A 14826-nucleotide genomic window follows, 5' to 3' on the forward strand; every position below is an offset into this window, starting at 1 on the left:
CAAAGTGCCGAAAAACTGTAGTCGGTGATTCCAAGAATGCATTCCTTTTGTGCTCGAAATATTTTCGCTTTGCAGATGAATAATGGGCGGGTCCTTTTTTGGGTGTTTTTAATGGGATCGTCCGATCCCTCTGTTGAAGAGGACCCACCCAGAGAAGGACAAGCCTCGTTGGAATGATTTCACCATCGCCAACTTGGCTGTTAGGTGAACAGGCCGTGCTGGGCTGGAACAGGTTTTTCGGCGCTCGCTCTTGTAGGTGTGCCCGTGTATATATAATGTCATTCTCCGTGGCACAGTAGAGTCTCATCCCAGAGAAGCGCGAGGGAGGAGGCGAGTGCACTGACAGCTCTGAAAGAGGAAGCATGGGCTCCCAAGGTGGCATCCAGTTGCCCAGCACCTATGAGGTTCCCGACATCCCCAGCGGCCTGGAAGTCTTCAGGCGGCTGCCCTACGCCTTCATTCTACCAGAGCTGGTAAGACATCCCTTCCACTGGCCTGGCAGACGGTGACAGGTCTAATCCACAATGGCAACATCTAAAACGGCCGTTATTGCAGACGGTTCGAACTGCGACCGATACATATGCATACATGGGAACTTTTGCAGAAGGCTGGCGGCCTGCGGCGGGTGTTTTTGGCCTGTAACCCTTATCCAAGTTCGGTCGTGAATCTTGCTGCCACTGGCGATATGCTAGCCTGCACATGCGTAGAGTGCACGTCCCTTTAGAACGGGAATGTATTTTGGACAGGTGGGCAGGCGTTGGAACTCTCTTGATGCCCGGAAAGGCTGAATTCTGAAGAACTATTTCCGTCGTGGCCTTCTGAGCTATGCTATGCCACCCCGGCATAACCCGCCTTTATGGGCTGCCTTCGATAAGATTCACTGTTTCAGCGCCATGTGGAACGCATGCGCAGCAGCTGGTACCAGCTTCCCTTGCTTCACTGTACTTGATCTGGGTAATTAATACCGGGCAGTTGCATACAGTACTGATCTCTCATTGAGCCACAACGACCATTGCATTCTAGCTCCACATGCAGGGAAAACTGGCGATTTTAGATCTGACCTCTGGGGACTGTTGAGGGGCAAATCAGCCAATTCAGCAAGGCTGCAGCTTCCTGGCCCAGCCTTTCTGTTAGTGGTGGTGACCGCTACCAGCCTAGAAGAGGTGATTGGGTGGACCAACATGGTCGAATGGGGACAATCTGGCCAATCACCAGCTCTATTATCACACCCCTGAGCACAATACATAAGGCTGACATTATTTAAAGCACATTATTATTATATTATAGCTTATGTCCTGAGAAATTGAAAAGTTGCGATAGTATCCACAACGCCGTGGTAAGATATATGTGGTGCCATAGAGAACTTGTAAATCAGGATGCCTACCATGTTTGTGGCCTTTTGCCAGTAGTGGCTGCCTCATAGTTCTAACAGGCCTCTGCAGGTTCGTCTTTCTTCCATTGGGCGGATCCCCCCCGCACCCTAATTTGAAAGAAAATGGCTTATCTGCTTATTGTCCATTTTCCATTGAGGAAGGGCTCAGGGGTGTTGGCATCTTGCGATCCGGCCCTAACATCTCTGTGTGGATGCATGTGTGTCTGTGTGTATTTATGGCACTAGATCTCGCCGGTTATGTTTTGGCACATGGATAACAGGTGTCATGTCCATGGTGTGTATCGTGTTTGTGCGGGTCAATGGGTAGTGTCTTTGTGCTCTGCTATGTGGGAATTGTAGCACCACCTCTGCCCATTTCATGACCTAATGGTGCTGATCATATTCTAATGGGACGGCTGAATTCCTAAACTGTGTGAAGGCACGGGGTATATCTAAGGTATAATGAGGGGTGGTGCCGGGAAGGGGATCAGAAACCCAACAACCCTCTCCGACAACCTACACTCAAGTGTTTGTGAGCGGTTGTCCTGAGAGCGGGATGAATCACTGACGGTGGCCCTCTGAAAGCAAGTCCTCTCCCACAGTGGACGGGCCGCAGGGTGGGCGGGGCGGGAGGCACCAGGAAGTCCGGTGATAATAGGCGGCTGCAGGAGCAGCTGCCGGAAACCAGCCAAGGGTGTGGGAAAAACGCCCTCGGCTGGGGAACAATACAGGGAGCCACGGGGGCCTCGGGAACAGTGTGAAAGTGCGCTGTTAAAAGGGGACATGGGAGTTTGGAAAAAGCAGAAGCTCTTCCACTCCAACTTTGTGACCCTGCCGGACATTGCAGCGATCTCCTGGACTCTATAATTGCTGCCTTGCCTGGACCGCTGTCTCTGAGAACCCTGCTGTACTGTCCTTATCAAGTTACCATCGCATCCTCCCCTTTTCGGATATCGGAGACGGTGGGAAGCAGTGGCAGGCAGGCGGGGGTGGACGATGTGGTCAGGTATTTGCCCCTCCCGGGGGGACCCTGAGGCTGTTTAGGTGCAGTGATGAGGGCACGGTCCGCCTCTCACTGGGATAGCTTGAGCCCAGCAGGGGGGTTTGATGGGAAGGTGGACGGAGAAGGGGGGTTGGGGCCAGGAGGCGGAAGGTCACGCACAAGAGAAGGGTGCCTCCGGGGATCACCCCCCAACATAGGGTATAGCGGGGAGATCCGCACTAGCATATGGGAGACCTCACCGCTGTACCAAGCCAAAAGGGGTCGGAACGAACGGTTCCACTTGGGACTGACTGTCACAAGGAGGAGCCATTTTAATATGTAGATATGAGTTATGAAATATACCTGTGATGATTACCCAGTCGTTCATTTTGGTGTCACGTTTATAATTGATGTATTGATCCTCATCACCTTGCAGTAGTGGAGCAACTGCCACTGGGAAGATTGGGCTTTACCCCTCTAACCCCTGAAATGCTGGGCTGTGTTGACTTGACCTGGCGGACCTACAGAGCTGTGACAGGACAGGACAGGACACAGACAAAGTGAGGCTGACCAGTTACCAAAGACCCATCAATTACTAATGTAAAAGTTTCATTGTTCGCACTTGCATTCTTATGCATACATTTTTAGGCAACTGAAATCGTGATGTGGGTTCGTACTTGCGTGTCAGGGGTGTGATCGGAAGGGTAGGGGAGGCAGGAGACCACTCATTCTCACAGCAGTTCTTAAGTGCGTGGTTTTAGAGACGAAGAGGAGAGTTAACTGCTTTCAACCTTGAAGCTGCACCAGAATAGTCTCATTAGAATGTGTACAGAAGTTCGGTGCCCCCACACAAGTAAATGTGTCCCCCCCACAGTCTCTGATGTTAGCGTCTTTCCCAACATTTGAAGGGTTAGCCCCCTCACCTGACCCCGTACCTCTGTGGACCCTGTCAAATCTAATTTCTCTTTTGGACGTGGCGCCAAGTAATTTGCGCAGCAACCTCGACAGCGTTTTCTCCAGATCCTGAGACGATTCTGTCTCTTTGACGGGGCATCGCCACATTCACAGATTATTTCTCCTTTCGCTGTTCTCTACATTGTCCATTGTGCAAGTCATCTCTCTTTCCTTGCATTCTTGTTCCTTAAGCCTCATCTCCACTCCCACGCCCACTATGCCAGCTCACCGCTTGGTATTCTCCAGTGCTTTCACCCTCTACTCTACTTTCGCAACTTGGTCCGTAAGCACCCGCATTGAGCCTTGGAACTCTGCCCGAACACCTATTGCCCTATAGGCCAGTCCGAGCCTGCAGACAAGGGAGATGGAAAGATAGGAGGAAAGAGTGAGAAACAGAGCAATGAAGAGCTATAAAGAATGAAAAAGAGCAAAAGAAAGATAGAGCGAGAAAGTGAAGGAAAGAGAGGGACAGAGAACTAGTGAGAGAGAGACTGGGAGAACAGAAAATCGAAAATAAAGGACTAAGACGGAACTTCTGGCAACTAGGAAGTAGCGACGGAAAGAGACAGCAGGTGATAACTTGGCAAGTAGGAAACGGAGAGAAAGGAGACAGGCACGGAAATGGTGGCGGCGGGAAAAAAGCCAGAGAAACAAGAAACCGAGAAGGGAGACAGAACCAGTGATAGGGGAAGGCGAGCGAACTTATGGGTGAGGTCATTAGGGAAAGGATTCACAGTAAAATGACAATTTGCATCAGTCTGAATGCTTTGTCCTGGTGCTCTTCCAGCTCTAGGGCTGCTACAGCAGCGAACAAGATAATACAAAGGTGTTATCGAGACCTCAAGCAGGCCACAACTATCGTTCTAATCTGAATCTCAGTTTCATAGAAATGGACGTTTCTTCCTCCTCTCTTCCCTCCTAATGTTTCCAACAGTAGCTACAATCTCCAAGGGGCTCTGGGTGAAATGGCAGTGTCAGGAACTGGCCCTTTTATAAAAAACCAAACATGTATGTATTAGCAGATACAGACAACCATGCCTCAAATAACTTCAAACAATTGTCTATTATCGTATCGGTGTGAAACCTCTATATCGCCAGGTGTGTCAGACCACAACTCCCATGATCCCTCATGGCTAACTGTATTCTCTACGGCTAATGAGAGTTGTAGTTCAAAACATCTGGAGATCCAAAGGCTGCAAACCCCTGCTGTAAATGTTGCCATATCTGTAGTCAGAGGAGCAGAGTGCCACAGGAACATAACGTTGGCTCGGCCCCAATGAGAAAGGGGCTCCCAGTCGCAAAAAGGCAATTTGTTCCTTTTGTGGCAGACTGAGGGTTTTCTGGGTGGGTGGGTGAATGTGTTGCACATTAAGCTTTTTAAAGAATATTTGTTCAGTAAAACTGGTCAAAACTGAACAGTTAAGTAATACCTCAAACTGGCTCACTTTGGCCCAAAAACTGGCCCACACAAGCATGTTGGGTCTACACTTTGTGCATTGTCTTATTGCCCTCAGGGGCGTCCTGTGTTATGAGCCTATGCCAGTCATCAGGATAACAGATGAGACAGTCTGGGTGAGTGGAGGGGAGTTATGAAACTGAATGAAGTTGTCCGACCTAACAAGAAACCCCGGCAGCGCCACTGTGGGTACATAGTAATGGGCCATGTAATGTGCCATATGGACTCCATGAAGCAGACTAGCAGATCCTGGTGTCTGTCGATTCAGGCCCTCCACCGTATTACCAGTTTACCAATGGAGTAGACTGCATATTGAAACAGGATTACTTTGGGAACGAGTGACCAGTGGTCAAAGTATTTGCCTGGCGCCTCCTTTCTCATCTCCAATTAACTTCCCTCGTGTTACCTCCCCTGAGGCTTTCCTCCACCTGCACCTATTTTGACCTGATTCGGGTGGCGCACTTTCCTGTTATACTGGGAATACTCTGGTTAACTTTGACCTCCATACATCCACCCAAAAGAGACCCGCCAGAAGGTGTGCAAAATCTCTAGCCTCCTTCCCCAACTGCTTGCCGCTGCCCCTTTTGCCGACCACCAGTCCAGCCTTGGATCAGCAATAAGGTTGAAGTCACCCCACACAAGCATGTGCCCTTCCTCCCACTCTTCAATAACTGCAAACACCTTCATCAGAAAGGGGAACTGGCTCATTTTGGGCACGTATACCGTAGCCAATGTGATTGCAACCCCATCCACACGACCCTTGAGTGCTTAGAATCTGCCCCCAGTACCTCTCTTAACCTGAAACACATTCATATGGATGGCCCTTGCTAAGATAATACCCACCCCCTCCTTTTCTGTTCCTTGTCGGAGGCCCAGAATATTTGACCCACCCCCCCTTTTTTAACGGGTGCGCCTTCCCCCGTTTGAAGTGAGTTTTCTGTAGGAACAGCAAGGACAAATTAAGGCTCTGGAACATATTATACATCAAATATCTCTTGTTAGGGGAGTTGAGCCGCCTGAGGTTAAGGGTTGCTACTTTCAGCTCAACCATACCCCTGACTGGCAAACATTCCTATTCTTAAAACCCCCATCAGTGTGAAGCCCGAACTGCCAGGACCATGTGTGTGCTGGTGGCCCTCTCCCCCTGCCTTGCTCGCTGGCCCCTCTTCCAGGTCATACCCCATAACTGCCAACAATAGACCATGCAACCAATTGCAAACAATCGGGGCATATAGCTCCCCTAGGTTGAGATGCCTGGACATTTCTAGGTCACCGGAAGGAGCCTAGCGCCCGCCCCTATCGCTCGTATCTGTACTGGCAGGCAAGCAGAAATATCAACACCAGTCCTTCAGTCGAGGAGTTCCAGCTCTCTACATCATCTCGTAGGCGACCACTGCTGGGTCCTTGGCTTTCTCGACCGTCTGGACCTACGTTCTCTTGTATGCCCTTTGGGCTGGCCAAATGTGCTTTTAAACCATTCCCTCAGTTGGTGCTGGCTGTCCCGGTCTGGTTGGTTATTTTCTTCCCGCAGATCCTGGAGGAGCTTATCGGCATCTTTTTCCTCCAGTGAAAAACCTAACTCTCCCCCTTATGTTCAAATGCCAGGGCAAAGGGGAATCACCATCGTTAGTGGACCCCACTTTCTTGGAGCAATTTTGTCAGGGGTCTACACTTACGTTGTTCGTCCAAGGTGTAAACCGAGAGGTCCTGGAAGATCTTCACCTGGGCTGCTTTCCATTCTATCGTGCCAAGCTCTCGTGCTCTTTGGAGAATTCCTTCCTTATCTCTATAATAGTGGAATTTCACTAGCATAGATCGAGTCCCCTCACCGGACCCCGTACCTCTGTGAACCCTGTCAAATCTAATTTCTCTTTCGGACGTGGCGCCAAGTAATTTGTGCAGCAACCTCGACAGCGTTTTCTCCAGATCCTGAGGCGATTCTGTCTCTTTGACGGGGCGTCCCCACATTCGCAGATTATTTCTCCTTTCGCTCTTCTCTACATTGTCCATTGTGCAAGTCATCTCTCTTTCCTTGCATTCTTGTTCCTTAAGCCTCATCTCCACTTCCACGCCCACTATGCCAGCTCACTGCTTGGTATTCTCCAGTGCTTTCACCCTCTACTCTACTTTCGCAACTTGGTCCGTAAGCACCCGCATTGAGCCTTGGAACTCCGCCCGAACACCTTTAGCTCTGCAAGCACTGTGTGAATGTCCTGCTGTATACCTCCTAGGGTCCCCAGGTCCTTCATGGTGTCGGCATCCTTGTCCATTGTACCTTCTTCCGGGTGTTGCTGTGCCGTGTCCTTATACCACCTCCTTTCCACCGCCTCATGTCCCCTCAATGGCTTTTCTGGTTCCTTCCCCTTTGTGCCCTAACGGTGGGTACAGCTGTTCCGCCACACCCAGCTTCAGGCTCGTTCAGCAGGTAACCCCATTCCTCAACTCCACTGCGAGGGGAGCCACCAGTACCTGGGGCCAAAAGAGGCAAAACCCCCATTCTCACTCCTCCTCCAATGTACGGTGTGTCGCTCCACACCACGAGCCTCAGCGGTGTCCAGACCTTCCCCAGGCTGCTGGGAGCCTCGGGTGGACGCTTCAAAGCTGTGTCTGCCTGCTCCCCTCCACAACTTCAGGAGACAGCGATCTGTGCTCAGATCTTGCACCCCACACCAGCTCACCTCCTCTTGTGGGGTCGCACTGTCGTCTAGGCTGGGGGTACCTCTGCAGATCCTTTCCCAATGCAGGCCCGCTACATAGGCCTCCAGTCAGCCATGCACTGCCTCCGCTCCAGTGCCCTCCTCCGGCGCTGATGTCAATAGAGGGTCCCTTCCATTTCTGTCAGTCTCCAGGCTCGGCAGCTACTGGGGCACGTCCCGCTCCTTCTCCGCTCCCTGCAGCCCCCCTCCATTTCTTGCCCACAAGGTGCCCCTCACCTAGGGCGGTGTACTCCGATTAAGGGAGCACCCACCTCCGTCTCTCTCCCCAGGACCTACGGTCGTTCGGGAAGCGCTGCCAGGCCCTGAACTTCGATCCACCAGGCCTGCCAACCACCATCCGTCCAGGGCCTTGTTCTCCCCTTCACAGGACTCCCACTCCACTCTCACTCGTGGAGTGCAGGGTACAAGCGCTGCCAAACCTTCCACCAACTCCTCGCCGCTTATTTCTGCCAGTCTGGGCTATTTAGGACTGCATTTGTTGGGCCGGCCGCAGAGCTCCACAATCACGCGGCCATTATCCTCTGCGTACCCTCGTGGTCTTGTGGGCCACTTTTTGATAGGCCTGCAGAACCAATTCAGGCTTCACTGCATTGCAATCAGGGTGCACTTGGCTAGGGAGAACTGCCCCCACTTAAATGGATGCCTTTGATTTTGAATGAACAAAAGAAAATCAACGATTGATGTACAACCCATAAGTACAGACGCAAGTCTCCAGGAGTGCAAATATTTGACCACCTTAAGTGGTTTGCATTGATTGCTATTGAGCAGCATTCCTCAACCTCCTGACAAGTACTTCACTTACCTTCCAATTCCATCACTTGGGATGGAATAAAAGCATAGCAGGAGCTTTGCTCACACTTGAGAGGCACTTAAAGGCGCTTGCCGACACGCTTGCCGACAGCCAAGTCTTGAGTCGCCTGTGGAATTCCAGAGAGCCAGACTATTAAGGTGTTATGTCGCCTGGAGGCCACTGCCATGCACTTGTCCACCCTGTACATGCCGTCCTGTTGTTAGTTTAGGTCTCATGGGGAATAGGGGGTATGTTTGTCTGATGGGTTCAATGGGAGTTTGAACAAAGCGAACAGTAGAGTGTTCTCCAAATGTTGGGCCTGTTCCCTTAGACTAGGGTGGGCAGTTTCCGATGCTGATGCGAAGACTAGGGTGGGCAGTTTCCGATGCTGATGCGAGGAGGTGAAAACGACGACTTGGCTCCTTGTGCTGCAGAAAATGGAGGTCATTGGAGAGTAAAACCTCTAGGACCCAGGAAGACCTAGGAATAGAGTTTCACAAGATAGATGCACTCCCTGCAGCACGCTGCATCATGGAGGGACCTCAGCTTCCAAATAAAAAGCAACATCATGCGATAAGAATTTTATTAGTTGGAAACGGGTAGTTCGTAAAGGCAGATTGGATCCATGGTCACCGTTTTGATTCCTGTCCAGGATATCATTTTGTACCAATTTATTTGAGTACATTTTATGAAGGACTCTTCAACGGTATGTTTTTTTAATTAAAATGTGCATTTCCAGAGGGGAAATGTGTCATTTGTTGAAAAAAAACATAGTGTCAGAACCTCAGCACCTACATGTTTCTTCATAATGTGTGTCTGTTTGCAAAGCGCCATGCAACCCCTTGATATCAGGTCACACTACAAGTTTATGGCTATGAGTGGATTAAGGGGCGCTGCACGGATGACTCCTTTGCATGGTTGAAGCCAGAGGGGTTTTCTGTAGCGGAAGACGACACAAGCTGCCTCTATGCACCATCAGGTTGAAGAACTTAGCTTCCTGTTTATTTCTAAAGGCTAGTGAGCTCATTTTTTAGTGCTGAGTAAATTGCTCAGAGGGGAACTGATACATTTACACTTTTGCTTTGGCAGGTAACTTGCCCTTAATTTTCCACTTTTAAATGGAAGAGTGCAACCGTGGAATGTAAAAAGGTGGTGTACTCGCACGCCACCCTTTTGCACTCTGCTGTTTAAAATGAGCAAATGGCGCCTGGCGTTTATGCAACGAAGGCAGCATTTACAATGGATCCCTATGTAATCCGCCTGTTTTTTTGTTGCTTTAAAATGCAAGCAGAGTCGATAGGAATCCACAGCATTTGTGTCAGCATGAAAATACATGCTGCCGCAAAATCTGGAGTATTTGCATGGCAGAGAGAAAGGGTGAGGCTTAATCGTATCTTATGATCGCCGCCTCCTCTCTGCCAGTCAAACAACCAAAAATGATCTGTGACATAAATTACTTGCGTGATAGATTAACCATAGACATTTATGCATGGAATTTACGTTAAGGTTCAAAGAACAGGACCCCCCTAAATGGGATGTCAGTGGGAAGTGCATTCCATAGTCTAGATCCCATGACTTCTACTCGCCATCTGGTTTTTGAGCTGCAGCATGTTAGGAGGTTGGGAATTTGGTTTTGAGGGTGACGCATGTCCCGGAGAGATAGCTCAGCGGCAACTTGCTCGTCTTGGAAACAAGGCAACACAGGTTCGATCCCCGGGTCCGCGCTTAGAAACCTCTGGGTGTTTAAGCGCGTTATAAGTACGCAACTAAGACAAGAAAAAAAAACAATTACACAACTAAAAACAAACCAAAATTTCCTGTAACAGCACATCGATGCCCGCAGGCTGTGTGAGTGCTTTAAAAATGTGAAAAAATAAATAAAGTACTGGAGGCACCCTGGGAAATGATGTCTTTTTTTTCATTTCCCAGATATTTTTGTTGATTTCCGTGTATGCATTTGCCGCTGAGGCAGAGGTTCGTAACCCCAAATTCAGTAATTTAGCGGGAGCAAATTGCTTGCTCACAGCATGGGTAATATTTGGGACCTTGGGTTCCTTTCCAGCTCATAGTTTGACTGACACTTAATGACTGAGCATAGAGAGCAGATACTATCTTATTCTGCATTTTGACAGACCAAGATAGTGGAAGTTAGCGCAGTCCAATTCAAAGTTAAGACTGGTTCCCCGGCTAGTCCAATTCAAAGTTACGACTGGTTCCCCGGCTAGTCCAATTCAAAGTTAATACTGGTTCCCCGGCTAGTCCAATTCAAAGTTAATACTGGTTCCCCGGCTAGTCCAATTCAAAGTTAAGACTGGTTCCCCGGCTAGTCCAATTCAAAGTTAATACTGGTTCCCCGGCTAGTCCAATTCAAAGTTAAGACTGGTTCCCCGGCTAGTCCAATTCAAAGTTAAGACTGGTTCCCCGGCTAGTCCAATTCAAAGTTAATACTGGTTCCCCGGCTTACTGATTTGTTTCCTTCAAGGGATAATATTCTGTTCTCAGGTACTTCGCCACATAACATCCAGAAGATGCAGGTTATTCAGAACAATGCTCTCAGAGCAGCCCTGAATATCCGAAAAAATGAACATATCTATAGTGTGAGAAGAAAAGTACACTGGCTCCTGATGCAAGAACGCATTGTCTTTAAAACCCTGTCCATCACTCACAGATGTCTCTCAAACTCTCTGCCCCGTACCTTACGCAGCAAATCAACTAAGTCCAATCAACGGGACCAATTAGATCTGTTTATGCTCACTGGATCATTATGCCCAAATTCAAGTGAGCCAAAGCCGGTGCCTCGAGCTTCCCAGCCATGGCGGCTAGACTTCGGAACCCCCTTTCCCCCCAATCTGCGAGCGGAACAATACTAGTGGGCCTCCGGAAGGCCCTAAAGACTTGGCTTTTCAAATAGAGTCGGTCGAGTTGTCGCATCTCGTCACCCACCACTACACTGTAATATTATGCATACAACTGGTAATCCACTCAGCGCCTTGATGCCTTAGGGTTTAGTGCAGGCAAATGTAACATTAACACACAGGAAGTGGCCAAGCAAAGGGCTTTGGCTTAGCTAAAGGGAAGCCTGGCAGACCACCTCCCTTGACCAAGTAGACCACGGCGGCAGCCTGGATGGCCGAAGTATCAGTGCCACAGGAGAGAAGCGTCGCATTCCTCTCGCCCAACTCCCCCCTCGCCCCCCCCAGCTCCCTGGCAGCTTTCATTGTACGTTGTCTGTTGCATGCTTCAGCCTATATCTACTTGAATATACTTGGCTCTCTCTGCTTCTAAAGCACCGCCTATGAGGTAAAACGAATTGTGGCGCATATACAGGCTAAAAAAGTGAGCTCTAAGAAACGAGTTCTGGTCAAACTGGGAGCAGCTCAGCAAAGAAAGACATTCACTATTCGCTCTGCATTCATTTTCCTGAAATAAAACAATCAAGTGATTAGGGGTGACTGGCAATGTATTACCCTGCGAATGTATTTTTTTAAGTCTCATAGTACTCCTGGGTAATGCTTTGCATTCCGGGGACACACACCACTGCAGCTTAATGTATTCATGGTTTGGCAAATACCAGTTCCAAAACTCTGACACGCAATGTGGGCGCCAGAAGCCACGAAACAAGAATTTCTAGCACTCCACGTGTAAGGGTAGGGCTGGGCTGGGCTGCGACAAAATAAGTCTCAGTTTCACCACACACTACCTGATGGTACACGTCCTGCTCTCCACCCATTGATTATCTCGCCCCAACCCTTTTTTTTATTTAAATGAAAGCCTGTCATGAAACGACTTAATAAAACACGTCTTTCAAACAACATATAGGTGCTGTCACATTTGCAAAGTGAAATTTGCATAACGTGTGACTATTGTTTGGACTTTCTTCCTTAGTACGAAAGATACCTTAGGGCCTATACAAATGACGCACTTATATTACTTTGGTTATGCTATATAAGATGCGAGGCCTACCTTAATGTAATCGCAGCCTAGAACCACAAGATAATTTAATACAGTGCTTGACAGCCATCCAAAGGGTGCGCGTGGGCGTATCCTCATGTATACCTGATTATTATTTTTTACAGCTTTGGGATCAACGTAGGAAGCCACTGTACGTGCCTTGGTTTCGTTTATAGCGCCTATGAAACACACAAAATGCAAATGCTTCGTGCGAGAAAACGAACCCAATTAACCTAGGTGGAGATTCCATTTCACCTGCTCAAAATGGTTTCTATTGGATCTCGTGCACAACGAAAGCGCACATAGCGCGGCGCACACAACAAAAAAGGGCGGAACACGGGGCGGAACACGCGGAATGGGGAACAATGTGTGAAAATGTGGGCGTTACGGGGGAATTACAGGAGGTAAATGCGCAGAACGCCCACTCGCGTGCCTACAACACGTATTCATGGAATCGAACAGGGGAAATGCGTGCGCAAAAAAAGACGAGCTAATCCGGAAACACGTACGCCAGCAGGAAGCAGGCGTATGCGGCCCCGCGCAGCATAAAAGTGCGCGCAAACAACAAACAAGCTCAGACGCTACGATGAATATACCATTCCTCGCAGCAGTGGTCGTGGGACACCGCAGGAGGAGGAAGATACCCAGGCCCAGAATATTTACACCCAGGACCAGCCTTTTTGGGATGCCTGATAACCAGGTCTATGGGAGGTACAGGTTCCCACCACACATAATACTCGACCTGGTGAGTGAGTGGGAGGATGACCTCACATCACCCACCCCGTGCTCCCAAGCACTGAGCCCCTTGGAAAAGGTGCTCAATGTGCTGCACTTCTTGGCCACTGGTTCATTTCAGTGGACAAGCCCCGTAGTGGGGGGTGTCACAGGCCATGCAGTCACGCTGCCTACACCAGGTGTTGGCCATCATGACTGCACGCTCTTCAGTCCGCAGGCACATATACATGCCCAGAACACCTGCAGAAAGGCAGGCTGCCGTCCAGGACTTTTACGGGGTGGCACAATTCCCCAAAGTGCTAGGTGCCATTGATTGCACCCATGTGGCTCTACGTCTTCCCAGGGCCATGGAGCACATCTATCGAAAACGCAAGCACTGGCATTCCATCAACGTGCAGGTAGTATGTGATGCCGAGGGAATCATCACCTCTGTATATGCCAACTATCCAGGGTCCACCCATGACAATTTCATTTTCAGAATGTCACCCCTAAACCGGGACCTAGAAGCTGGGCAGCATGGCGATACATGGCTGCTTGATGAGTATAAATGCCTCTGCACATGCATGCATGTCAGATACTCAGTAATTTCACAACCCCACTAATGATACCGATCATCACCTCCCCGGGGGACAGTGCCTACCCTCTGAGCACCCACATGATGATGCCGATTCGGAACCCCACCACACCACCTGAGGTAAGATACAACACAGGCCATATTGCAACCCGGGGCATAGTGGAGCGCACATTCGGAGTGCTCAAGTCACGCTTTCACTCCCTTGACCGCTCTGGTGGGCAGCTGCTATACGCGCCCCCAGTAGTGTGCAGGATCATAGCGGCAGCATGTGTCCTGCACAACGTTGCAACCCGTCGGGGCCTGCCGGTGGACATGGTGGTGCCCCCACATCCCCAACCACATGCACGTCCGCTGTGCATGGGAGGGGAAAGGGCACGTGGTGAGGCAGCCCGTACGCAGCTGGTGGCTAATTACTTAACCTAAAATCACATCCCTGTGGAGTGCACACAGCCCTGGCACATACCAGCTGACAATCAATGATGATGACATAAGGGACAGTCAACTGTCACAAACATACCAGCATGAGATTGGTCACCTGGCAGTGTTACATTGTGTGCATCCCTACCTACTGAAAAAGTCAACCAATGCTGTGTCACAAAAAGACACACATTTATGCTGCATGAATGACTACCCCTTTGCAAAATACAACATGAAAATAGTGCCATGTCACCAAACCCCTCCCCATCTCAGCTACCCAACACACCATGGCATGTCATGCAATGTGAAAGCAACCAAATGAATGCACAACACATGACACAAGTGTCACAAAGTGCACTGCCCCAAATGGAAACAGGCCACAGACAATATGCTCCCAGTAATCAATAACAAACAGCACACATGAACAAATACTTACCAGCAACACAATACAGCAACACAGGATGAAACAGTGGCAAAATATGACAGTACAAAATCAAAGTAGTGCAAGTCTTACAACCTGAATAAGCCAGCACATCGACCCCTTCCAACTGCAGAGTGTTGCTGTCAGGCAAATGTGTCAGTGGAATGCATACAACATGAACTGCATCAGACGGCCTTGTGAAGACATGAAGAAGGTACCTGTGAATAAGGACGAAGACATGGATGCACAAGCACATATCAATACACCATGCAGTGTTCAATACAACAACATTGCACACTAGGGATGTCCACACAGTTTTGACTACAGTCTGCCCACACAGCTCATGGGAGCCCAATGTCACTGTCACTTGGTCACACCCTTTTCAAGCCCATGGAAAGGGGAAGCAGGAGAGGTGTGTGTGTCATGAACCCAGGCATCTAACCCAAAGACAGGACAA

General features: G+C 49.4%; 1 protein-coding gene across 1 annotated transcript in view; it reads left to right on the forward strand.

The window, feature by feature from the left end:
* The first annotated feature begins 260 nt into the window (after positions 1-260).
* MALL (mal, T cell differentiation protein like) overlaps positions 261-14826 on the forward strand; it is a 72637-nt gene continuing 58071 nt past the window's right edge. The window contains exon 1 of the mRNA XM_069606853.1: positions 261-473. Within this exon, the coding sequence (XP_069462954.1) occupies positions 363-473 (111 nt within the window). The 5' untranslated portion in view covers positions 261-362. The remainder of the gene's footprint in view (positions 474-14826) is intronic.

This window comes from Ambystoma mexicanum, chromosome 4p (assembly GCF_040938575.1).
Source record: "Ambystoma mexicanum isolate Mex_15411 chromosome 4p, UKY_AmexF1_1, whole genome shotgun sequence".
In the NCBI taxonomy this organism is placed as follows: domain Eukaryota; kingdom Metazoa; phylum Chordata; class Amphibia; order Caudata; family Ambystomatidae; genus Ambystoma; species Ambystoma mexicanum.